Consider the following 27749-nt stretch of genomic DNA (forward strand, 5'->3'; position numbering starts at 1 on the left):
TAAATTCTAACTTTTGAAAGCTACAAAATCCCTTTTACCTCCTAATAAGATTTTTCCTTGCTTTCTTCCAGCTGTAACTTTTACTTCAGTCCCCATTCTTTGCCTTTTTTTTTCATCAAATGTCTCCAATCTTTGCTTTTCTGATTGTACTGTACAGTAATTTGCAACAATCTAAAATATCCAGGATGGGAGAAAAAAATTATCAGAATGCTTCTGAATATCCCATCAAAAAAGACATAATAATTTAGTCTTCTTCAATGGGCAAAGCTGAGGACTGCAGACAGTGGAAGAGTTCAACTTGTGAACTGATATTTTCATTTTTCATTCCATTTCAGAAATATTTAGTGACAAAACAAACCCTGTAAGACCTTCAATTTTGCTGTGTCACCACAAAACTCCCTAAAGCAAGTGTCTATGGAGATTCTCAGTCATCCAGGTCATGGTTGTCTTTTTTTTTCAAGAGGCAACTGAACTTTCTGGTTTTTCTTTGAAAACATTTTGCTTCTTATCCAAGAAGCTTCTTCAACTCTGACTGGATGGTCCTTCCATTTCCCACCATCCACTCAGAGCTGAAGAAGCTTCTTGGATGTGAAACATCTTCAAAGAAAAACCAGAAAGTCCAGTTGCCTCTTGAAAAAGCACCTTGGGTCCCTAAAACAAGCTTTGCACAATGATGTACAAACTATTTATTAAAATTCATTGCACAATGCAAGACTTATTATGAATTAGATCCTTTTTTGTAAACTAGTACGTAATAATTTTCTATCCCACTGAATTATTAAGGGAATAAAATAAAACTAAGTTCCTTCCAGGACTTCACTGCTATCCAGGGTGGATAAAAATCAATGATTTTTTTAAAAAAATCAAAAAAAATCAGATTTTTTTTTATTTAAATCGGATTTTTTTTATTTTTATCGAATTTATTTTAATAAAAAACTTTTGGGGTAAAACTCTATCGTAAAATAGTTTTCTATTTAAGATACATAAATAATTTAGTTTATTCAGCATGAAATGGAGCTTAGTTATGTAGCATGAGGCTGTATATTCTGCAACACTGGGACTATCAGTGAGTCAACAGTGGGTCAAAGGGGTAGCAGAGATGACAGTTGCTCTTTAAAAATTATGATTTAAATCGAGTTGATTTAAATCAAGCCATTTTACTAGTGATTTAAATCATGATTTAAATTGTGATTTAAATCAACTCGATTTAAATCAAATCCACCCTGCTGCTATCTGCCAATCTTCTTCTCATATAGTTATAAAACTATTTTGAAAATTTTGAGAATAAAAGATAAATTCATAAAATAAATGCTTCTTTGGGGGCAAGTGGTGTACTGTAAGAGGGAAATGATACATCTGTTATAATAAAGATTTATGCAACAGGCATCAATCTCTGAGTCAGAAACTAACATCTGAAGTCAGAGAAATATTTTTAGAACGAAACCAAAACAACAACACTGTAAGAAAACATTGGTTTACTGTGTAAAATGCATAAGACAGAGCCTGGTGATTCTGAGTCAGGAAAGAGTTTTATATGTATTGACACAGAGGTTTGGAATTTCTCTTTTATACCTTTCAGTAAGTTCTACAGCAGGATTTAAGAAGAAAGCAAACAAGATTGCAATAAGATCCTACATTTTGTTTCTTAAAGTTATGCCTACGGCTGCCAAAATGATACAGATCTTTTGATATTCACCATGTCTCCTTGTTTTCAATTTTTCTCCTGAGTCTCGTAATAAAATGGGTTTTAGCATTCTACTAAACAAAATGGCAATCTGTAGCATAACCGTTATTTCCAAAATTGTTGCAGGATATACTCCAGAAGTACTATTAGAAAGAGCTTAGTTATGTAGCATGAGGCTGTATATTCTGCAATATTTACATTTTTGGTAAACTCATTCAATGAATCCAAGCTCTGCAAGCTAAATAGGAAACCTTCATTTCTCAGTCTTAGTCTAACATGTTAACTTCTACAGCATCCCAGAGGACAGAAGACACCAAAGTTTCTCTCCAACTGGCTTTGTCCTAGCAGCTTCTGCCTGCCTGCACTTTAACAGGTCACCAGATCTTTTCTTCCTACTGAGACAGCACATTTTAATTAAAGATTTTTAATAATAATGATTCAGGGGGGCTAATTCTGGCTGCATAAGACCAAGCCTTAAGAATAAGAGCCTGAGTGGCGTAGGAGGCTAATGCCTCCTACTAAGGCAGCATTTAACATCCAGCTGCCTGCAATTACTGGGAGTTCAATTCTCACGAGGCTCAAGGCCTTCCATCCTTTCTAAGGTAGGTAAATTGAGGACCGAGTTTGTGGGGGCAATAAACTGACTTTGTAAAACATATACAAAAGTATGAAGGCTATTGCTTAACGCACTATAAGCCGCCCTGAGTCTCCGGAGAAGGGCGGCATATAAATAAATAAATAAATAAATGCATATAAAGCCAAAATTGAGAAGACCGCAAAGGACAGTCTCTATAAAGAAGCTGAAGGCACAGTGCACCACTAGTTAGCTGCTGCAAGAAGATTGCAAAAACTGATTACAGGTAGTCCTCAACTTACAACCACTATCGAGCCGAAAACTTATGTTGCTAAGTGAGAAATTTGTTAAGTGAGTTTTGCCCCGTTTTACAACTTTTCTTGCCACATTTGTTAAGTGAATCACTGCAGTTGTTAAATTAGTAGCACGGTTCTTAAGTGAATCTGGCTTCCCCATTGACTTTGCTTGTCAGAAGATCGCAAAAGGTGATCACATGATCCCAGGACACTGCAACCATCATAAATATGAGTCAGTTGTCAAGCATCTGAATGTAAATCACATGACCACAGAGATGCAGAAATGGTCATAAGTGTGAAAAAATGGTCATAAGTCACTTTTTTCAATGCTGTTGTAACTTCAAACGGTCACTAAGCGAAATGTTGTAAGTCGAGGACTACCTGTACAAACAACAGCGTAACAAAGTAGCAACAATAATGCATTGGACTATCTGCAAGAAATACCATTTGCCTAGAAGCAAGAACTGGTAGGACCACAAAATATACAATATAATAGCTTATCAAGAAGTTAAAGTACTCTGGGGACTTTAGAATTCAAATAGACAAGCACCTACCAAGACTTAACAACTGTTGACAAGAAAGACAAAATGTAGTGGATGTGGCATTACCTGGAAACAGAGAAAGACCTGGAGAAAATTTACAAACTACAAAGACCTGCAAACAGCAAAGACAGTACTAATAGTTATAGGCATCTTAGGTACAATCCCAAAATACCTGGAGCTCTCTTGAACACCACTTGCACTGACAAAAGCATCATCAGTCAATTGCAAAAGACAGCTTTGCTAGGAATAGTTTACATTAACACCACCCAACAACATCTGCATAATTCAGGTGCTTCAGAAAAATTGACAAAACATGTCAAATCCTGTCTAAAAATCTGGCTGTGTTGACTAATCATAGCAACAATGTTGTCTGTACATGTTTATTCTGACTTTGTCCCTTGCTTCCATCCCCTGTCCACTCATGTGCTTCTTTCTCAGAAGATGGCTTGGTCAGAGGTGTCACCTCAAGTCAGACGGTCAGCCTCAAAATGCTTCAACCTCAAAGTCTGGTCTTAATGGTTATGTTACTTGTACTTGTAAGTCAACTTCTGTAGAAGCCAGAGGCTGTTAAGAAACCAACAGGAGAAACTTCTTGTCCATAAAGAAACTCAGGCTATACCTTGAGGGACCATCTCACCCCACTTGATTGTCCTGTCTTACTCGTGCCAGTGAGGAGACCTGCTGTGGATCCTGTCAGCCCTATTATTCCACTCACCAATGGGGTTACCCCCTATTACTCTCCTCTTTCTTGGTTACTAAGGGAGTTCCTGGAGACCCATTTCCTTTTTTTTAGAGTAATTTTATTAATGATTATAGATTACAATAAAAACCACCAATTCATATTAAAAAAAGAAGGGGGGAAGAAAAAAGAAAAGTGCAGGAGAAAAAATAGAAAGAATCTTAGAAGAGAAATAAAAATATATAATAAAGGGGGGAAAGGAAATATATTAAGAAGTTACTTCACCCTTCTTGTAACAAGTATAAACAATTTTAAGAAATTATCTTCTCTTAAAATGCAACAAATTATCTCCTCTTCTCATATCCCATGTCTTATCTAAATGTTACCAGAGACAACAACAAATAGTATCTTTTTTAAACTTAATCAAATAAACCAAGATTATTTTCCTTGTACTTCTAGCAATCTTGATCTTTAAACCCTTCTAATTAACTACTACTTGATTTATTTACATTTTTTTCCTTTGCCCCTTCTGACAAAATTCTTCCCCACTTCTAATCAGAGACAACTGCAGGATTGAATGCTTTTGGTAGAAATGATGAAAGCAGCATTGTCACAGTCAAAGTTTCATCTTACACACACACACACACACACACACACACACACACACACACCAATTGTGCGTTTAAACAATCTGCTGTTTAAAAGGAGTGGTACTTGCATTGCAATGGCATGTGATGCCTTCTTCCTTAGCTTCTAAGTTATCCTTCTTCCTTTCTTTGGTATTGATCTGGTAAGTTCAGGAGCAGCAAATATAAAGAGAAAAATCTGAATGCATCGAAACTGGAAATGGTCTTAACATAATTGATTTACAGCATTTGTTTCACTGATACCTCTTTCCTACAGTAACGCAAGGTGGCATACACTCCTTTCTCTAATTTCCCTCCATCGCCACAACTCTGTGAGGAAGCACAGTTTGAGGGATAATGACTGTTCAAAGTATGCTTTAGCCACCATACCGCTATGGCTATCTAGAAATCATTTTTATAAAATAAATTTTACTCAAATTCAGAATTTTTTAAAAAACATCAGAATATCAATGGCTTCAGTGTTTATTTTTAATGCAAGCAGAGATATTTCCTGTTGGTGTATTTTGTTGTGCCTCTTGGTCCACACTAAAAGAAAGATACCTGAAATTATTAACGATTTTGTGAATACATGGGTAGGTTACAATCCTTTGTTCAACTGTCATTCGTTTTCTTGATTTCATTTATTTATTAAATTATTAAATTTTCATGCTGCTCATCTGCCCTGACTCTCGGTGGTTTTGAAATTACAACAGCGCTGGACGAATGGTAGCTGCATCCAGTCCTTGAAGTTATGGCCAATATAGCTCTCCCTCGGTCATATCATCAAAACTTGGGCATTTGGCAGCCTGCCCACATTTACAATCACAATGTATGATGCTTCAATTCCCCCATCTATCTCTCCCCAACTCTGTCCTTCTGACCACCTTTGCACTCCATCACACTTTCCACCCAGGGATGAAATCCAGCAGGTTCTGGAAAACCGGTAGCGGAAATTTTGAGTAGTTTGGAGAACCAGCAAATTCCACCTCTGGCTGGCCCCAGAGTGGGGTGGGAATGAAGATTTCGCAATATCCTTCCCCCAGGAGTGGGGAGGGAATGGGGATTTTGCAGTATCCTTCCCCTGGAGTGGGGTGGAAATGGAGATTTTGCAGTATCCTTCCCCTGGAGTGGGGTGGGAATGGAGATTTTGCAGTATCCTTCCCCTGGAGTGGGGTGGGAATGGAGATTTTGCAGTATCCTTCCCCTGGAGTGGGGTGGGAATGGAGATTTGCAGTATCCTTCACCTGGAGTGGGATAGGAATGGAGATTTTGCAGTATCCTTCCCCTGGAGTGGGGTGGGAATGGAGATTATGCAGAATCCTTCCCCTGCCACACCCACCAAGCCACACCACGCCCACCAAGTCACGCCCACAGAACCGGTAGTAAAAAAAAATGAATTTCACCACTGTTTCCACCCTGTGCTCTGTGGACCACCACTACCCCGACTTTTGCAATCTTCCTCCTCACACTGATGGCCCTTTGCACAGTTCACACTCTACTGCCCCCTGCCACTCAAGCTGACAGGTGTTGCAGTGGCATCTCAAAAGGGCTAGCAGCTGCCTTGGCCTGGTGTACTCTGCCAATAGCAGGAGAAAAAAAAAGACTTGCACAGGTCATCTGAGGCGATAGGTGTAGATGGTGACAAAGTGCAAGGCAGAGATAGATGACTAGGGGATTAAAGTTGAGGCAAGCATGGCATGGTGGCAGAGCCTGTTCTGCCAAAGGGAGCTCACCAAGTCTAACTGGAGAGGAGACAGTAGGGTAGAGCCAGCAGTTCATGAAGAGCAGGAGAAGCATGAAGTTGTTGCCTAATGGTGCTGCAGTCCTCCCCTAATGAAGGCAACCTGGATGAACTGAACTGTCGCTAAGTGCTGCGGTTACGTGATGTTTCACCTAATGATCACTTCGCTTAATGACCAAAATTTCAGTCTCAATTAGGGTTGTTACACGACAACTACCTATAGCCCCAGCAGTCCTCAGCCTGTGGTCCACAACAATGCTGCAAGTGGACTATGAGAAGCTAATTTTTTTTTAATTTGATTTATATGCCGCTCTTCTCCAGAGACAATGCATTAAGCAATAGCCTTCATACTTTTGTATATTTTATACAAAGTCAGCTTATTGCCCGCACAAACTGGGTCCTCAATTTACCTACCTTAGAAAGGATGGAAGGCTGAGTCAACCTTGAGCCTGGCAAGATTCAAACTTACTTTAATTACAGACAGCTGGTGTTAAATTACAGTGCTTTTAGTCTGCAGAGTTATCCAGGCTCAGTATGTCAATAACATAATGGTGCAGGATTTTTATCTATCTATCTATCTATCTATCTATCTATCTATCTATCTATCTATCTATCTATCTATCCTACCTTTATTATTTTTTACAAATAGCTTAAGGTGGCGAACATATTCATAACACACCTTCCTCCTCCTATTTTCCCCACAACAAGAACCCAGTCTGAGGTGAATTCGGCTGAGAGAGAGAGTGACTGTCTTTCATGGTTAAAGTGGGACTAAAATTCACAGTTTCCCGTTTTATAATCTGGTGCCTTAACTATTAGACTAAACTGGCTCTCCAATTATGGTTCAGAGTTTATTTTATCTGATAAAAATCATTATGTAAAAAGGTTTAGACGGTCATGTTAACCTTTTGCAGCAAGAATCTTAAAAACTAACCAGTTCACTGTTGCCTAGGTTTTTGTACATCACAGTCTATTTCTTCCAGACATTGGATCAAATGAATTGTAATCCTTGAATGGTTATATAATAAATAAGTGCCAAAAAAGCTCTTATATTTTTACTTAAATACAATGTACACTGAATTTAAATAGTGGTGCTTTTTCACAACATTAATCTGAACATGACATTCCACAGTATCAAACTCTGCAATCTGATCATGACAATCCAAACATGTAATCTGCATCAAGAGAAAAACCTGAGAATTGTTGCTGCAGCCATCAGAAAAAAGTCTTCAGCCTTTTTGTGCCGATTACTGAAACATTTAAACTAGCTTTTTACTACCACACCCATCGTAATAAAGATAACCATCAAAACTATGCAGAACAATTCTCTCCAACTGTCCCTCAGAATGTCAGTTTTTGTCACTATAATTTACATGTTTATTTATTGCATTTATGTCCTGCAGCTTCCGCTATCTCACATGATAAAAGTAAAATTAAAACAACCAAGTAATATTAAAATATCTGTTAAATAGTTAAATTCACAAAACAAGCATACAACACAATTTTCCTGAAAGCAATGGAAGGGGGAGAATGGGAGAGGAGGAATAACACAGAAGTCAAATATAATAAAGAAAAAATGGTCAAGCTTTCTTTCCCAGAACAACTTGTTGGATAATCATTAAAAATTAAATAATATTTACTTTACAAATGACTCTGACAGACAAGAGGTCATTGGAACATGAGCTTTTATTTGGGAGAGAAATATCAACAAGGAATTGAGTGTCACGTAAATGGATTCTGACTAATACAATAGGACTTTTAAAAAATCTTTCCCATTCCATCTTTCTCACTCACTCTAAAATGTTCTGGAGGGTTTCCTAGTATTCTAAAATGGAATCTGAGGATACAAGGACCTGCAGGCAGAGAAGGTATATATATATCTTGCCAGCTCTGTCCTCCCTATCAGAAGAAGCCAAGTTGGATACCACCATTGTCACTCCTTGCTGGTTTATATATCCCTACAAGCCAGAATTTTCTGAAGGGTGTCTGATGAGGACAGGACATCCCACCCAATCTGTCTCAAATGACCAGGAGATGTTGAACAAATCAGGGAGCTTCTGATTATAGCATTTGTACCATGGAACAAATGGATTGCAATTCTTAGCTTGTGATTCCTATAAAAACGGAAATCTAAGCCGCAGTTTGTTTCGCAGTTTAAAAGGTTTGGCTTAATATAACATTCTGGATTGGGATATAATGTAAAAGAACTGCAGTGAGAGATTCCTGGGTTCATTTAGCAATTCCCAAATTGTGGAGGAAAGGCAACATGCCTTAGCATATTTACTCTATGCCAGTAAATCAGCATTCAAAAGGCTCAGCTTATTGTAAAACCTTATTATCCACCATTCCTTTTTTGCCTGCATAAGCAGACTGTTGTAAGACAGAAACAGATACAGTACTATTATTTTTCTGTTCAGCATACCTGGTTGTATATACATAGACTCAGAGCATAATGATTGTGATACAATGAGCCTACAGTTTCAGTGGACCTGAACAGTTTTTTGCGGATTGAAGCAGTTAAACATATCCTGGCAGATGCTAACCTATATTCAAAGTATTTTAAAAAGTTTATTTATTGATGAAATGTCCATGCTGCTTCCCTCTTGAAAGGCAATAAGTGTACAAAGAGCAATGGTGAAAAAGCCAATGTAAACAATACAAAACTTCAATAAAACCTAAAAGATATTGTTTTATACTAACAATTACACATCTGGCACTAACAATTTTACATCAGTCCTGTCAAAAAGGCTTTGTGGAACAGCCACGCTTTTTACAAGCTTCCAGAAACGTGATGGGAGTAGGAGTTTGGAAGGGGGAGGGGGGCAAGCTGTTTGAGAGGAAGAGAGGCACTCCAGTAGATGGGAACCTTCAACAATCATCTTCCATTTGCTTAAATCGGGTGGCAGAGTCTATTTGGAACAGGCATTCTCATATCACCAGCACCTTGAATCGATTTGGAAACACCCAGGTAGCCAATGCACAACAGTGGCATTTCACAATAGTAGCAAGACTGTGTCTTAAGCATACAAGCTGTTGCATTCTGCACCGGCTGAAGTCTCCAGGTGGTTTTTCAAGAGCAGCCTCAGGTAAAGCAAATTACAGTCATCTATAAGGAAGATCATTAGAACACAACTGATCCATTTCTAAATAAGATCGCACCTGGCATATCAGCTGAATCTGGGCAAAGGCCCTCCTGACCATAGAATATTTGTTTTTTTGCTGCGAGTCCAAGATGATCTTCAAATAGCAAGCCTGTTCTCCATGGGGGAACATAACCCTATCAGAACTTCAAGGTGGTATATTTGCAGAATCAAAGGACTTTTGAATGAATAACGTTCCTATCACCCATCTCCTCCCACTTATGATTGCATGACTGTAACTTTGTTGCTTGTATTCTTACGATTTATATTGTTTCCTAGTATGATTTGATTGCTTATTTGTACCCTTACTATCATTAAGTGTTGTACCTTATGATTCTTGACGAATGTATCTTTTCTTTTTATGTACACTGAGAGCATATGCACCAAAGACAAATTTCTTGTGTGTCCAATCACACTTGGCCAATAAAGAATTCTATTCTATTCTATTCTATTCTATTCTATTCTATTCTATTCTATTCTATTCTATTCTATTCTATTCTATTCTAACCACTTGGCCTTCCTTGCCTTGAGCCTAACCTTATTTATGTATATACAAATACTACAACCTCCAGGCTACAGGCTCTGTATTGCATTATAGAGTTCCCAAGGGTCGGACCTGTCCCACCAACAACCACTGTCTGGACTGATCCTCCCATGAAGTTATAGAATCACCATCACGCAGCACCTTCCAACTCCCCAATCCTCAGAGATTAGAAAGATTCACAAGAAAGACCAATGCAGTTTCAATCACGAGCCCAAGCCAGAAAGTTTCAAGCCAGATATGTGGTAAAATAGCCATTGGGTAGGTTCACATCACAAACAGAATCTAAGCTGGATATGCCCAGCCCATGTATTAGAAGAGATACATGAATAAAGCCAAAGACGAATCAGCATTTTGGATAATTGAGATGGTTACATTAATTCTGAAAAAAGCTTTATGGCTCTTAGCAAAATCCTGCACAGCATAAAATATACATGCAGAGATTTTCTGTCCAGACACCTATCAACAACTGACCTATCTGCCTTTGTTTACTGTCCTGAACAGCTGCCACTGGAATTGGCTGATTCCCATATGCATACTACAAAAACAGAAAAAAAAAATTCAAGGCATGACAAAACAGAGTCCTTAATCCATCTTTCACAAACACTGAAAGACAAATTTCAGCTTGCCTGAGGACTAGCATGAGGTTCCTTATAAGCAGGAAGTATGTCACATTCTGCCTGCCTCAGGACTTCTATCAAACTTAAGTACAGTTTCAAGAGTAGGGATCCAGCTTGACTCAGGCAATGAAGACAGAAGGTCCTTGTATAAGGCTGGAGAATGCAGTTCCTTCATCAGAATATAACCACAAGGACGCAGATAGGAATAAAAGTTGTAGGTTAAAGAATTAAATATCTACACTGACTAGATGCCTAATTTAAGCTTCTAATTTTATTTTATGTACGCTAACCAAATCCATCACTGGTCATCTTTAACGCATGTACAGGTAGTCCTCGACTTATAACAGTTCACTTAGTGACCATTTGAAGTTACCAATGGCACTGAAAAAAGACCATTTTTCACACTTATGACTGCTGCAGCATTTCCATGATCATATGATTTAAATTCGGATGCTTGGCAACTGGTTCATAGTTATGATGGTTGTAGTGTCCAGGGATCATGTTTGAAACCTTCTGACAAGTAAAGTCAATGGGGAAGCCAGATTCACTTAACAACCACGTTACTAACTTAATAACTGCAGTGATTCATTGAACAAACGTGGCAAGAAAAGTCATAAAATGGGGCAAAACTCACTTTACAAATTTTTCCTTCTGCAACATAAATTTTGGGCTCAATTGTGGTCATAAGTTGAGGACTACCTGTACTGCATTAAGGCAAATCTCTTTAATAACTACAATAATGTCTGTTTTAAAATGAATGTATTCCTACTTTTTAAGGATCTGACACCACAGATGACATTAAGGTTGAAGCTTTTGGAAGATGTCTGTTGTGAGATAGAAGCAAAAGAATCCTCTTTTTTTCCACTTTAGTTATGTTTAATACCACTTTTCACAAATGGGACTTTTTTTGTATGTACTTGAAGGAAGCTAATTCTAAGAGAACCCATCAGAAAGCCCACCAATTTTATATATTACTTCTGGTCATTGGGCTTTTAGTTGTGCATTTTTTTAACTGTCATGTGTCAAATACAGGCATTGTTCTGAAATACTTGAGTTGAATAAATAGGCAGCAGCAAACCCCAAGTTCTGTTACCTTTTCACACTTTTGACACTTTTGATTCAAAAACAGAAATAGCCTCGGAATATTTAAGGATCTCTTCCGGAGGCACTGAGGACTTTCGTTGACCTTATACGCTAGAGACTCAGAATAACGACCAATACCCAACCGTGACATAAAATTGGAGACATTTGGAAGACTGAGAGAGGAGAACTTGTTCTTGCTCTATTCCAGTGTTTCTCAACCTTGGAAGCTTGAAGATGGGTGGACTTCAACTCCCAGAATCCCCCAGCCAGCGTTGCTGGCTGGGGAATTCTGGGAGTTGAAGTCCACCCATCTTCAAGCTACCAAGGTTGAGAAACACTGCTCTGTTCTGTAGCCAAACCGCCGGCCTGCAACCGGGCAAAAAGAGCGTCTTTACTAAACTCCCTTGCGTCTTTAAACGAGCTTATTCCCCAACCGGGCCACCGCCGCGAACCGTTATGTCCCACGCCCAGAGACCAAACGGGCGACTCACCCGCGTTGTAGAAGCGGTCGAGCACCGACGTCTCCCCGAAGTCGAGCTTGCCGAAGTGCAGAGTTTGCAGGTCGGCGCCGACCGCTTCGCAGGCTTCCCTTAGGCTCTGCAGGGCCCCGCTCTCCGCCGCCTGCAGCAACCCCGGGCTCGCCTCGTTGATCACGTACGAGACTGTGGTCCTCCGGCTGCTACCGCCACCCGCGCCGCTTTTAACCCGATTTGTTGCCTCGGTGGCCGGACAGGAGGCGCTGCTCTCATCGTTCCAAAAAGTGCCGGCCGGCGGAGCGCCCGGGCCGACCGAGAACCCGCGGCCCACATCCTCGCTTGCTGCGGCCGCTCTCCTGCCGAGCCCGTCGTCGTAAAGCAGCGGGCAACCCCCGCCGCTCATGCTTGGCACGAAGAAGCTGATGATCTCCCCTTCGCTGCTCTCGCTCATGCCTTTGCTGTTTGTTTTTATTTTGCACTCGGCGTCTCTCTCGGCCCACGACGGGGCTTTCACGCAGATGCTGCCATTGCGCTCCAGAGACCTGGTTATTTCTGCAAAGATCCTGCCTACTTGGGAATCGGGCGGGAGGGAAGGGAGCCCTTGCTTCGGTCTCACGCTGCAGAGCCGAGGGTGGCAGCGGAGACAGCGCGACTTCCTCCGGCGTTTGCCAGCGCCACCATTGCGCACTCCTTTCCGGAGCTCATGAGCCTCGGTAAATGTGGCAGCCTTATGAAAGACGCGCGATCTCTCCTTTGCAAATTTGCCTCTTCTCGGCCCGGTTCGGCCCGGTTTGGAGGGTCTCTCCCCGAGACGTTACGCGGCGGCCGCTTCCCCCGAGCGCCTCGGCTGACGAAAAGAGAAGAAGAGCAGGACGCGGGCACTTGTTGCATTGCTACAACCCTGTGCAAGCCGCCGGCAGCCCGCCCAAAGGAAGCCCCGCCTTTCCACCTCGGCCACGCCCCCTGCCCAATAGTAGCGGGAGCTGCGCATTCCTGCGCTTAGTAAATAGTGCGAAAGTTTTGGTTGAAGAGTCGTTGCGGCAATGAAAGTGAAAAGCGCTTTACACTACTGTATTTGTATGGCGCCCTCTGCCGTTCCGCTCCTAACCTCTTGCGCGGATATTTCAATTTTGCTCAGTGAAGAGTCGCTTCAGCCCCTTTTTCATAAATCCTGTTATTTACAGCTAATGTCTGTCTATGCATTAACCACTATGCATAGTGGTTAAAGGCCAAATACAGGAAGATTGGGAGCTCTAGTTCTGAATCCTGCCTTAGGCACAAAGCCAGCTGAGTGATCTTGGGCCAGGTACTCTTTCTCAGCCCCAGGAAGAAAGCAAGAGCGCATCACTTCCAAAAAAAATGTTTGCCAAAGGAACTGTCTGGATTTGTCTACGACGTGATTACCAGGAAACAAGACTGACTGACTCAAAGACAAATACAGACCAGGTCCCAGTCTCGGTTCCTAGCATTTTCAGAAAGAGTTGGGAAAGTTCCCCACTGGAAAAGGTAGGGAAATACCCTGATTCTGAGCTTGATAGGCCAGGAGCTGACTTGGGAAATTCTAGGATTCGATGCAAAAGTAAAAATGTAACATGACTACAGAAGAAGGAAATTCTGAGGAAATTGAGGAAATTGATCCATACAAAGAAAGAAGGGGATTTCTTCTGGAGTTCAATCATGAAAATGCAAAAAAAGAGGACAGTGACCAGAGGAACTGTTCTAATAATATTATAGTTGTGAAGGCCATATTCTGAATGCCTATTATATTCCTATGTGAATAATTGCTTCTTGGTAAGTAGAGTCTGTAGGTAAAATTTAAGGCAGCCTGGTTCCACAAAATGAGATGGCAACATAACAGAACAGGGATTGCTACCAGAAATTTAGTTGGGGATTTTTTTCCTCTTTAAATAGTAATAGCACTTATACCGCTTCACAATATTTTACAGCCCTCTAAGAGGTTTACAGAGTTACCATATTTTCCTCAACAATCTGGGCCTTCATTTTACCAATCTTGGAAGGATGGAAAATTGAGTCAACCTTGAGCTGGTGAGAATCAAACTGCTGGCAGTCAGCAATCAGCAGAAGTAGCTTGCAGTACTGCATTCTAAGCACTGTGCCACCACAGGTCTATCAGCAATAAGTATAATATATTAGTGGGTAAAGAAGCTGAGCTTTTCAGTTGGAGAGCTGACAGCCCAGGTTCGAGACCCGAGCTTCATGCAAGGGGTGAGATCCCGTTCCTTGCCCAGCTCCTGCCCACCTAACAGTTCAAAAGTATGCAAATGCAAGTAGAGTAATAGGTACCACTTTGGTGAGAAGGTAACAGCATTCTGTGCGCCTTTGTCGTATAACCATGCTGGCCACATGACCATGGGAATTGTCTTCGGACAATGCTGGCTTCCTAGCCCAAGAAACAGAGATGAGCACTGTGCCCTAGAGTCAGACACAACAGGGAAACCTTTACTTATATGAATTGTAGGTAAACATTGTGTACTTTAGGGACTAAGTACATCAGAAACTCACAGTGACCCTGTGGTAAAATGGGTGGCTATTAAACTTAATAAATAAATAAAAAATGGGAGAAAAAGTCAGTCTGATACTACCATTGGGAAGATTTCAGAATAGGGTAGTCTGTAAGCACCTTGAAAACAATGCACAAATTACCAAAAATCAGCAAGGATTTTCCAAGAAGATTTGCCAGATTAGCCTCTCGTTAGTTTTTAATTAGGAATGTATTTAATAGTTCGTGAGAACACTGAAGACGTGATACATCTTGATTTCAACAAAATATCTGATGAAGTGCCCAATGACATCCTCATTCCTAGCCCAATTAATGTTGTCATGAGAATTAAATATTTCTCCAACTGGTTTGAAAACCCTATCCAATGGAATGATCAATAGTTCTCCAATAATCTGAAGAGGTGTATGAAGTGTGATGCCATAGAAATCAGTTTTAAACTTTGTATTTGTTGAACAATTTGTTCATTTTGTGACTTAGGTGAAGAGGTGGCAGTCTTATCAAATCCACAGATGACAAAAAAATAAAACCTGATCAGATAACCAATGCCTTAAAAATACAGGTGGAAATCAGAACATTGTTTGAATTTTAGTGTTCTAAAAAATTCTCACCTCTAGGTTATAAATTGAAAGTAGCAGAATTACATTTTACACAGGCGAACACAACATCAAATGCAGTTATAGAAAGGGATGGATTCCTGGCCATAATTCTTGTGAAAAGACTTTGGAATAGTAGTTGATTAGAAATGGAATAAGAGTCAGCAGGAGGCTATAGTTGCAAAACAACGCAAAAAAAATCACCCAATACTATTTTAGGTTGTATCAACAATACTATATTTGGTGAAATCTAATTACTACAGGTAGTCTTTGACTTATGACTATTCGTTTAATAACCTTAAAACTTATGATGGTGCTGAAAGAAGTGACTTATGACTCATCCTCATACTTATGACCATCACAGCGTCCCCAGAGTCATGTAATCAAAATTCAGGAGGTTGGCAAGTGGTATGTATTTTTGATGTCCCAGAGTCACATGATCAGCATTTGTGACCTTCTTGGGAGGGTTGCAACAAGCAACTCAACGGGAGAAGTCAGATTCACTTAACAATCAGAGTGATTAATTCCCAGTAATCCACTTAACAACTGCAGCAAAAAAAAAAAAAAGTTATAAAATCGGGCACACTCAATTAAGGACGCCATCACTTAGTTTCGGTCCTAATTGAAGTCATAGGTTGAAGATTATCTGGATGTTATTTAATACCTATTTGAGTATTGTTAGCAGATTCAGACAAAAAAGAACAACTCAAAGAAATGTGGATAATCAGGAAACTAAGTCCTATGAAAACAGGCGGGAAGAACTAGAAATTTTTAGATTTGGAACTGAAGATTGATGGAGGATAACAGCATTCCTCAAATACCCAAATGGCTACCATATAGGCAACAGATTTTGATATTCCTCTATCATTCTAGAGTGCAGGGCATAGAATAAATAAAAAGATAATGGGTTAAGTTACAGGAAGGCATATTCTCATTCAATATTAGGATTATTTTTTTAATTATTAAGAGCTGTTCAACAGTGGAACCAATTACCTATAGAGACAATGGGTTGTATGTATTTAAGCTGAGGTAGGAGAGCCATCTGTCAAGGTTACTTTGATTTGGACTGTGGCACTAAGCAAAAGGTTAGCCTCTTCCAGCTGTATGATTCTATACAAATTCTGTTCATTTATAACTGGAATTGTCTGGCTGCTGTATATATAAACACATAAAATACCAAGACTGAAACTAATAACAATAAAGCATAAGACCAAGGCCAGCAATAAAGAGGGAAAATCAGTGCAAGTATGTGAAAGTAGCCAATAAAAATGTTTATGTGGTGTAAAAAGTTAAAAAGACACCTGATTCTAAAGAGGGCCTTCCAGTGGTGGGATTCAGCCAGTTCGCACCACTTCGGGAGAACCAGACTGTTTCTGAGCAGTTTGGCAAACTGGTTGTTGGAAGAAATTATTAGGGCAGAGAACCGGTTGTTAAATTACTTGAATCCCACCACTGGGGCCTTCCATATATGCCCTCCCCTCTCATTGAAAGGACTTTTTCTTGTAATTTTATTGGGGGTGGCGGGGAATTTTAGATGATAATCTTTGGCTCTGTAGAAAAACATGGAGAAGAATTTGCTTCAGTCAATCAAATCTAAAATAATAGCCTTTAAAAGCTAAACCAGAAACTTAAAAACATGTTTGGAAATAAGACAGTGAGTTCCAGCTGAAAAATTAGGTATATTACAGTCAGCGTAAATGACCCTTTCTTTAGACTCAGAATGGAAACGTGCCATTTAAAGACACTGACTCCAATGCCTAATCAGTGCAGCACTTTACAACAAAACAGTAAGATGTTTTTAAAATAATTTGAGAATTATTATGGAAGCCAAAGGTCAGTACTGTACAGCACCTTTGGGTGCATGGATACACATGAACTTTGTAGAGGGCATCTGCAGATATACAAATTTTATCCGTATAAAATAGTTAAGAATCAAATGGGAAAAATAAAGGATACCAACTTCTCGTGAGATTTCATGCAAGAATGCCAACATTTTGCAAGAGGTGGTGAGAAGGGGTGGGCAGCTTGTGATAGAGGGAGTCAACTAATTGCCATTATTTAAACATCCTATTTTAAACATGCCTAAAATACAGTACATAAAATGTACTGCATTCATCATATCTAACAGGTGTATGGATTCAATGTTTAGATTCTGTTACTGAACCATGGACCCATTATGTGCTAGAAAAAAGGAGAATTTAATTTCTACTACCACAATTTTTCAGTTATCTACAATTTTTTTTAAAACAAGGAACTTGATTGAGATCTTTCAGAAGAATGGCGGTAATACTTCTAGAGAAAAACGTCTTAGTAAAAAATGGTTTACTATTTTTTCTACACTTCCCCTTTTCTCCGTCATGTCTTTTGGATTGCAAATCTGAAAGCAGGAACTGTTTGCATGGATTTTGTAAGTCACAGTAAAATTTTTAAAATTTGGCTGAAGAGTTGGGTATAAATCAATAAATTTATGCTTGGTGGAAAAATAATGCCTGGGGCGAAATGTAAGTGTTTACGCATTAAAAGATATACAAAGCTATCTTTTGAATCCACAACAACTACCTGATGACCACTCTGATCTAAAATTTTCCAAGAATGGAGCGTTCACATAACAAGCTGTGTGCATGCGTGGAATAATATATTCCACATTTTCTAGCCTTTAGAAACATCCTATTCTCAGTAAATTCACGATGAAGCTGATTGATATATCAGATGTTGCTGTATGATACTGTTCTGCCCCAGCTCGAGATTCCCAAGGATTGTGACACACACCAACGGTTCTTATCAAAGTTATAAACAAAGTCCGGCAAAGGTTGGCAACCAGCCCAGAAAACACGATACGATAAGACACTCACTCTTCAAAAATGCTCTGTAATAATTACACATTTCCAGCAAGAAATTACTAATTGCATGTGACTTAAATAGGCTAAGAGAGTGGTCAATTATCCTCAAACCTTACTCTCGAGGAGACCTCCTCCTCCTGAGTAGCCACTCCTGCCTTTTGGCAGCCCTGTGTGCTCAAGCATTGAGGAGAGGCTCCTCCACTTCGCTCTCTCCACTTGAAGGAGCCTCTGGAGGTTCTGAAGGCCCAGGCTGAGTCTCTGCCTCTGGCACCACATCCTCTTCAGCCTCCTCGCTGTCCAACGTGAGCGCCGGCTGCACAGGCTGCTGGCGCGACCCCACACCAGCCTCCTCCTCATCGGGATCAGCCACGATCAGCACAGGCCGCTGGCGGGCCACAACAGATACAGTTTTACAATATGCAAAAATAAAGTACAGGTAGTCCTCAAATTACGACCACAATTGAGCCCAAAATTTCTGTTGTTACACAAGACATTTGTTAAGTGAATTTTGTCTAATTTTGCAACCTTTCTTGCCATAGTTGTTAAGTGAAACTGCAGTGGTTAAGTTAGTAACATGGTGGTTAAGTGAATCTGGCTTCCCCATTGACTTTGTTTCTGGAAGGTCGCAAAAGGGGATCACATAACCCCAGGACACTGCACTGTCATAAATACAAGTCAGTTTCCATACATCTAAATTTTGATCACAGGGATGCTGCAACAGTCATAAGTGTGAAAAACAATCGTAAATCACTTTTTTCAGTGCTGCTGTAACTTTGAACTGTCACTAAATGAACTGTTGTAAATCAAGGACTACCTGTATCTGAACAGGACTACCATGGTATTTCTATCACAAGGAGTGCCTCGTCCTGCTTAGATATAATGGCTCTTGAGATTTAAAGCACTGCCTGGCCAGAGAGATGGGTATCTGTCAACCAAAATAAGCCGGGTCATGAAAAAAACACAGTAAATAGTAGAACTCCACTCTATTGATATCGGCTATAATCACATCTTGTGTTTTCCCTTCCTTCCCTCTTCTATGAAAAGGAGTCAATGCAGTGTAATTTTTGGTTTCTCTCTCCTGCTCTCTTGTTTTCCCAGGCTAAACTCACGTTTTGCTAACAGCTGCTGCTTATTTTCTCCAAGGTGATTTCTATGCTCCCTTGCACCATCATGTGTGCTACCTTGCCTCAAAAATGCTTGCTTTAGAATACACATCTTTTTTTTTCAAAGTGCATTTTTCATAATAAATGGAAGTTTCATTATAAGAGTTTGCTTTCACTTTTTTCTTCGCACAATGTAATCTCTGCCTTTTCCTGCAATAAAGCAAACATTGCCACTGGTGCCTCCTGAGATAAGATCCCTTGATATATCTTTAAATGATGTAATTGGAAACCTGAAAATAAAGATGAACAGCTCAGAAATCATAAGGATGGTTGCAAGAATAAACATACGTTGCGTTTTTAAACTATTAAAAACTGAAGCTTAGAATAACACGTTTGCTTGATAGAAAAGTGAATTTCTTTGATCCTGGTGTCCCAGGATTATATATTTGTAATTTACATTAGTAAATGTACATTAGCAAAGGTCTAATTTGCCAATCTAACCTAAGAAAACATGCTAAACCATGGTTTAACCACAGCAGGTTATAGTGGACTGGTTCATACTAGGGATTAGCTACGCTTCAGGTAAATAAAACATTACATAGTGGAATGAGCACTAAAATATATTTATTTTACAAAAAAAAATAAGGTTTGTTTAGATGTCATAAGATTGCCCAATCTTGCAAAATTCTAACAGTTCTCCAAGATGTTGGAGTTCCCATTTGGATTTTTCACAAATTAAAAAAGTGGGAATTTGAAGAAACCATCAAAAAAATGAAAGGAAGCCAGGCCTCATCATTAAAGGAATGCCCAAATAACAATTAATTGCAGGCCTTGGGGAACTCCACTAGAGTCCATGTTTATTTTTATTTTATTTTATTTCAAATTTATATATCGCACCTTCTCCCAAGGGACTCAGGGTGGTGTACAGCCAGATAAAAACATACAATACAAACATTAAAAGCAATTAAAAAGATATATATTAATTTGGCCTCAATTTAAAATCACAAACCAATTAAAATTTTTAAAAAAATATATTGTGTTCTTCCACAATTTAATTGTAGAGAAAATGGACAGATTACTGAAATCTGCTTGATTGATGGGGGAGATGTTGCCTTGTCCAAAATTTACTTAACTGTGTTTTGGGTGCTGCAGACCAAAGAAATGAAGTAGTAGTTCTCTTCTAAGAGACCTCTATTCTACAAGTGATTGGGTGCAGTTGAAATGTCAGTCACTTTGCTGCCCAGTGGTATCTGTTCCTGAACTTCTCTATCTGGTGTCAAGACTTACATATAATTCAAGGTGCTGATGATCATGGTATATGGTGTAACATTTTAGCAGTCAGGGGTGTTAAACTGGCAGCCTGTGGGCCAGATACGTCACACGCAGGCCATGCCCAACCCAGCTCCATGAAGGGAAAAACATTGCGATACGTCACATGACGCGGCAAGTTTGACACCCGTGTTTTAGTTATTTGAGGAACCACCTGTCTTGCATTGTGTCTACTCATCCTGTTTGTTCTAACAAGATCAACTTGCTTTGAGTCCCATCAATTGACCAATGTAAAGCCACGGGAACCAAGAAGCAAGCCTTGTCTGTCATTGCACCTATTCTTTGGAACAGTATTTCCATCAAGATCTTATGGAATCTTCCTTTTTTTCACCTCTAAAAACTATTTTTCCCCAGGCATATATTTTGTGTGGGTGCCTTTTAGCTGGGGGAATAATGTTCAGATATGGTATGTTATTCCTCCAGATGATTGCATTTATATAATAAATGTGTTCATTTCACATATTGTTTCCTTTTTCACTAATAAAGCTAGTCACAGCCATTTTGGAATTGGGTAGGCAATAATTTCCGATAATAAGACTCACAGGGTTTCCAGCAGGCACTGGAGAGCTTTCCTGAAATCTGACATAAATTTTTACTACTCAATCATTTCCAAAGGTTAATTCCTGAAATCTAAAAGATATTTTAGCTAGAGAGAGAAAACCTCGATGCACTTTGGAACTAACAATAAATTTAAAACTCTTTATTACTCTTTTTTCCTAATGGTAAGAACACATATTATATTCTTGATTTACAGTATGTCAAGTGTTTCAATAAAGAATATCAAGTACAATCTATTATATATCACACACATTGGCTTTTTCTAGCAGTTATTGTACATTTAATAAACCTGATCAAAATAAGCATTTACCAAATGTAACTTTTAAATTATGTAACTTCTCTGCAAAATCTTATTGTTCATCCTATTTATCTTTCAACTACCTACACAATAAGCCACAAACTTTCAGGCACCTTTATTATCTGTGCATAAAATTATATGTAGTGTAAATATAGACCTATCTTTTATTTAGAGTAGCATTTTTCATTCTTAACATCAGTGTTGCAAAATCTTTAGCATATTTTGATTACTACTTTGTTGAGAAATTAGTAAGACTATGTGACTTATTCGATTTATATTACATAAAAGTTTACTCACATCAAAGGATTGTATAGCTTCTCTCACAAAGCATATAGTGAACTGAATTAATACAAGTGCATGCTAAGTTTGCACATGACATTAGCCAGATTCACTCAAATTACATGCTGAGCCACAAATTAGGCAGCCGCATTTTAGCCAACATCTTGGACAAACCAGACCATGTGTGCTTCCTTAGAAATTCAATTGTATTAAAATCAATAGTATTTTCTTAAACTGTTTAAAATGGTTAATAGAAAAAAGATTTACTATTGTCAATTAGAGATATGGTTCAGGTGGCTCTACTAATGAAGTGGATATACTCGTTCTTTCTGTGTGTCTAGGGTTTGTATATTTTTATTTCATTTTAAACACATTATATATATATATGGCTGTTTTAATATATGCATTGTTTTATTGTTATGTTGTCTGCCAGACAGAATCACCTTTGATGATATGGGTGGCTATGTAAATCTGATAAATTAATAAGTAGCAGATTTGTTGACCTCCACCCTTTGTGAAATAAGTCTGTTACTCTAGTAAAATGCTAATAAAGAACTTCTTTATCTAAGAGCAGATGGAAATAAAGAAGAGTGGGACAATTGGATAGAATTTTAGTCTATCCAATTTACCAGTGAGTCTATAAAAGAACAGGAAACTGATGTTGGTAGCTTTGGTGACAATTCTGTCATCATTACACTTGGATGAAAAATTATTGATATATTTCTCTATTAAAATGAATATTCAATTACTATGCACACAGTATGCATGAATAGCAGTTAAAGTCTTAATTGTTTATAATCTATGATTGTAATTCTCTGAACAGATGAAAGTGTAGTATCCCCAGGAAATTTCTACAACAATTAAAAGTGCATTAACTTTTAAAAAAACTATAGTCAAAACTGAAGGTTTGCAGAAAGAGCAATGAATGACATCCTTAAAATCGTATTGCAATATGCCTTGACATTAATTTATTACATATTGGTTTTAAAAAGCCAAAACAAATATTCATTTGTGGTTTTACCTGTTATTTTACTCTTGTAACCACACTATAACCCAACTTAATGAAAAGCAATATAAAAATTTGCAACGTTTCAACGAATACAATGTTACACAACACGCTTAAACAAGTCAGTTAAAGGCATGTTTTAACAGATTAAGAGAGTTAGAAAGGACCTTGTAGGTCATCTAGTCCACCACCATCCCACCCGCCCAAGCAGGAGACCCTACACCATTTCTGACAGATGGCAGTCCAGTCTCTTCTTAAAAGCCTCCAGTGGATGAAGCTCCCACAACTTCTGAAGGCAAGCTGTTCCATTCGTTGATTGTTCTCACTGTCAGAAAATTTAACCTTATTTCCATTTCGTAGTGGCCTCGTGTGTACAACCTAACTCATCTTGGATAGTTTTAACCAGGGGTGAAATCCAGCAGGTTCTGGAGAACCGGTAGCGGAAATTTTGAGTAGTTTGGAGAACCAGCAAATACCACCTCTGGCTGGTCCCAGAGTGGGGTGGGAATGGAGATTTGCCAATATCCTTCTCCCAGGAATGGAGAGGGAATGGGGATTTTGCAGTATCTTTCCCCTGGAGTGAGGTGGGAATGGGGATTTTGCAGTATCCTTCCCCTAGAGTGGGGTGGAAATGGAGATTTTGCAGTATCCTTCCCCTGCCATGCCCACCAAGCCATACCACGCCCACAGAACCAGTAGTAAAAAAAATTGAATTTCACCACTGGTTTTAACCAGTTATGGGGATGTGTTGTCTGTGTGTGTTTCGCTTTTTTCTATTCCAATGAATCGATTCCAATGAAAGGCGAGCTGGAACCGGAAGCCCGACTTGCTAGAAGGCAATTCGGAAGAAAGGCTTGTCGCCCAAAACAAGCATGGCGGCGGCGGCGACTGCTTCCCTCAACCCCGCCCATATACGAGGAGGAGAGGAGGAGGAGGAGCGGGTGGGCCTGGCGAAACGAGGAAGGGAGCGGGCGCTTTTGAAGCCGCCCGCGCGAGCAGCTCCCTCCCCGCGGCAGGGCAGACGAGCTCAGAGGCCATGAGCCGTATCGGCGGCGAAGCTCTAGGGAAGCTCCTGAAGGCGCAGGCCTTCCGCTTGCCCGGCCGCCATGGTTACGCAGTAGAGTTTTCGCCGTACCTGCCGGGGCGTTTGGCCTGCGCTACCTCGCAGTACTACGGGATTGCAGGTGAAACGGCGGCAGGTGGCGCGTGCGCAGTGGCAGCAGCAGCAGCAGCAATAATAATTCTGCTGCCTTGATTCTTTGGGTGGTTGGAGAGAGAGAGACAGAGACAGAGGAGGACAGGCAGGCTGGCTGCGTGGGGCAGACTCGTCCTGTAAACGGACAGGGCTACCATAGGCTCCAATCTGCGTGCTTGTTTGAAGGGCTTCACCGAGATAAATTATGACCTGGTTTGGATAGTAGCCACCGCCCCATTTCTCGGCCATTCTTAGGTTTCCCAGGGCTGACTTAACCAGTTTGCAAATACTAGGATTTTTGCAGCTTAGGTTGCATTTAACCGACCTGCTAAAAAGTTTACCTGGAACAGAAATGCATACATGCTTTTGGTGGCCCAAAATTAACTGGGAGTCTTCAAGTATGATGTGCACACTTTAGGGCCCCCTCTTTTTCTTTTTTTTTAATAAACTAGCTCAAGAGATCATGCAATACTAGGGAAGAAGGGTTTGGGAAAGCCATAATTAAGTGCTGTACACAGTTCTCACCTGGGAAGAGAGTGCTGAGGCTTTCCTGGGTGAGTGCTGTCAGGTTACACCCAGTTGGAATTAAGAAAGTGCAAGACAAAATGTTCCCTTCTTTTAAAACGGAAATAAAATGGTTAAAACAGCTTTTGACATCACGTTCAGTGGAAAAAAATCAGCTAAATCATGCAGGCATCCTAAACAAATCCATGGTTCATTACAGTGTTGTGGCTGGTAATTTTTTTTTATGTCTGATGTGACTGAGGATTTGGTTAGCAACATAAATTTTGGGCTCAATTGTTGTCATAAATTGAGGACTACCTGTACGTCTCTCGGTAAATCTAGTAGTGAAAATGTTCTTCCCCTGCTAGCCTAATTATGTTTGGTAGTACAGGTAGGCCTCGACTTACGACCACAATTGAGCCCAACATTTCTCTAAGTGAGACACTTAAGTGAGTTTTGCCCCATTTTATTACCTTTCTTGCCACAGTTGTTAAGTGAACCACTGCAGTAGTAATATGATTGTTAAGTGAATCTGGTTTCCCAATTGACTTTGCTTGCCAAAGGTGATCACATGACCCTGGGACATTGCAATCATCATAAATATGAATCAGTTGCCAAGCGTCTGGATTTCAATCATGTGAACATGGGGATGGTGCAGCAGTCGTAAATCTGGAAAATGATCATAAGTCACTTTTGAATGCCGTTGTAACTCCGAATGGTCACTAAACAAATGGTTGTAAATCAAGAACTACCTGTATTGCACCTGGAAGTAAATCTTCAAAGATAACAAAAATGCTTTAGGAAAACAAAAATGCCTTAGGAAAGAGACATTCCCACACATATGATATCTGAATGGTGTGCTTGAGGAACAATCCAAAAAGTGGGCAATACAAGGATGAAAAGGGGAAAAAATCATTTTTATTGAATTAAAATTAAATAGCTGATATGTAGTTCCCTGTCATGTATTTAGTCATTTTCTCCCAGTTATGATGACAACATTTGAATAAGTTCTGGGGACACACATGAAACATTTAGGTTTGCACGCAACTATCTTAGGTTGCATTTCCATTTTACATGGAATAAGTATACAATTAGCTATCCAGTACAGTTACACAAGTATATGATAGCCATTACATCTATATGTCACTCCTTTAGCCCGATATCTTTCAGACCAGATACTGCAAGAATTCCAGACATGCTACTTTATTGTTGTGAGGTAAAAACCAGGATCTTGAAAGTCAGTCAGTTTCCCTCTGCCTTCTCTTTCACCAAACAGAATCAAAGCGAGCTTATTTTGAGTTTCTTTCTTTCTCATTATTTTCACATTTCCAGGACTAATTTGCTGTTTCTTTTCCCTTGACTGTTCGATCATTCCTTCCATAAGGTCATCTCTACATTATTTTAAACTATATTTGAAGTTAATTGTGACCATAATATTTTTGTACCCTAAAGTCAAAAATCTCTTCAAACGTTTATTTGAAAGTGCTTCCTACTTCCTTTTCCCCATCTCAAGCTTTCAAAATGGTTCTTGAAAAGTACAACTTTGAGGGCAGTAAAGGTAATACTGATTCTGTTTAACAATCCATGCTATAGAGATGTATTTTTATATTTAGTCTCTGGAGGTTTATTAACTGTAAAATTCATCAGAGTGTATGCTGTACATCTTTTGGAAAAAGAAGATGGCAAGAGCACATAATTTGTATATAACACCTTCAGTTAAAAAAATTAAACAGTGATGAAAAAGATCTCTCATACCCTAAAAAAGCACTGCCAGTCAGAGTAGCGATTTTATGTTAAGTAGATATAATTTGACAAGGCTGTAAGGTAGGCTTCAATGTTTCTGAAAGGGGTTCCCAAAGTCTAGCAGTTTTCAAGAATCTTACTCTAATTTAGTCCGTATTATACTGTAAACATGGGGTGTCAAACTGATGTCCCATGGGTAGGACACGTCACATGCAGGTCACGCCCACCCCGGCTCCGAAAAGGCAAAAACCATCACGATATGTTGCGATACATCACGTGACACGATCGAGTTTGACACCTGTGCGGTAAACCATTGTTTTCAGTGTTGTTTTTATTGTCTTCAATTTTAGGTTGTGGAACTCTAGTAGTGTTAGAACAGAATGAAGCCGGACTTCATCTTTTCAGGAGGTATTTTGTTTTTTTCATAATAAAAATAATTATTGCATAATCTTGTGTTTTTGGAATTAGATATTCTGATGTAGTTTTATAAAACAGTGTAACTGTGTCAAATGCACTTATACTGCTAAATTCTTGTGTGTTGATTTAATAGAGGAGTAGTGAATAAAAAGAAGTATTGAAAGAAGTATTGAAAATAGAACAGTTCAGAAAACTGAAGAGAGAAAAAGGAAATTGAACCACTTCCCCACTTCCCAAATGTGGAGATTCTTCTTTCATAAAAACATTACACATGAAACTTGCCTACACTGATTCCACAAAAAGGCAAAAATAAAATAAAATAAAAAATGCTACATTAAATTCTACTAAAAAATAAAAGCTGTCAGCAATTACTTAAAAAAAAAATCTAGCTTCAGTTCCCTGTATCTTATGGTTAGTAGTGACAGGGATGTGTAAAACTATCTGCCCTCATAATGACCTTCTGCAAAACGATATGCATTCAGAAGATAGGAATTTGATTCTTCAGTAAACAAGGTGAATGCATAGTCCTATCAATTTATGTTATCAAGCAACACTTCTGAGTGGGTTGTGTTCTTAGCTTTGGTAATGTAGCTCCCTTTACTACGTTGTGCATGTGCCAAAATTGAGATCTGAAGGTATAATGACAAAACTACTTAGATAACATTTAAGGCAGATGTTCCCTTCATTAAAATTGTGAAGGAGGTTTTCCATCAAGTAATCTGTAAGTAAAATAGCTAATCGCTGGTAGAACATTTCTAACTACAGATCCATAATTTGTTTGCCAACAACATACAGGTTACTTCTGGGCGTAATTACAAACCAAATCTTTTTAAAAAAGTTTTATTAAGGTTCATTGTAGCATAACAAACAATTAAAATAAAGATTAAGAAAACGGAGGGAGTGCATGACTATAAAAAAGAGAAAAGGAGATATTGACTTCCAATTCTTTCCAACACAGTAAAATTCTAATATAGTTATGACCTCAACTTTTTACATTATCTATAATTATTACAAGCCAATTGTATAAATCTTCAGATGAAATGTTGAATTTCATTTTTAAGCAAAAAAACCAGAAGCAATATTCCAATAGAAATAAGGCCAAATAAAATCTCTTTGCTTAATAGAATAGAATAGAATTTTTTATTGGCCAAGTGTGATTGGACACAAAAGGAATTTGTCTTGGTGCATATACTCTCAGTGTACATAAAAGAAAAGATATGTTCGTCAAGAATCATAAGGTACAACATTTAATGATAGTCATAGGGTACAAATAAGCAATCAAATCAATAGGAAACAGTCAATATAAATCGTAAGGATACAAGCAACAAAGCAAAAAGCAAAAAAAATAAATAAAGTAATTT

General features: G+C 39.0%; 2 protein-coding genes across 3 annotated transcripts in view; one reads left to right on the forward strand and one right to left on the reverse strand.

Annotated features, from left to right (window-relative positions):
* Positions 1–12949, reverse strand: part of MAP3K5 (mitogen-activated protein kinase kinase kinase 5) — a 106910-nt gene extending 93961 nt beyond the window's left edge. Inside the window, exon 1 of one of the 2 annotated variants that reach the window (XM_034418877.3) lies at positions 12018–12949. In XM_034418877.3, the coding sequence (XP_034274768.2) occupies positions 12018–12453 (436 nt within the window). In that variant the 5' untranslated portion in view covers positions 12454–12949. The remainder of the gene's footprint in view (positions 1–12017) is intronic. The other variant, XM_087882813.1, reaches the window with a different exon arrangement.
* A 9522-nt stretch (positions 12950–22471) lies between these two features.
* The window catches only part of PEX7 (peroxisomal biogenesis factor 7), a 55118-nt gene continuing 49840 nt past the window's right edge, over positions 22472–27749 (forward strand). Inside the window, exons 1-2 of the mRNA XM_034418888.2 lie at positions 22472–23713; positions 26322–26379. Coding sequence (XP_034274779.1) covers positions 23566–23713; positions 26322–26379 — 206 coding nt within the window. The 5' untranslated portion in view covers positions 22472–23565. The remainder of the gene's footprint in view (positions 23714–26321; positions 26380–27749) is intronic.

Source organism: Pantherophis guttatus, chromosome 1 (genome assembly GCF_059756535.1).
Source record: "Pantherophis guttatus breed Tessera chromosome 1, ASM5975653v1, whole genome shotgun sequence".
Taxonomy (NCBI): Eukaryota; Metazoa; Chordata; class Lepidosauria; order Squamata; family Colubridae; genus Pantherophis; species Pantherophis guttatus.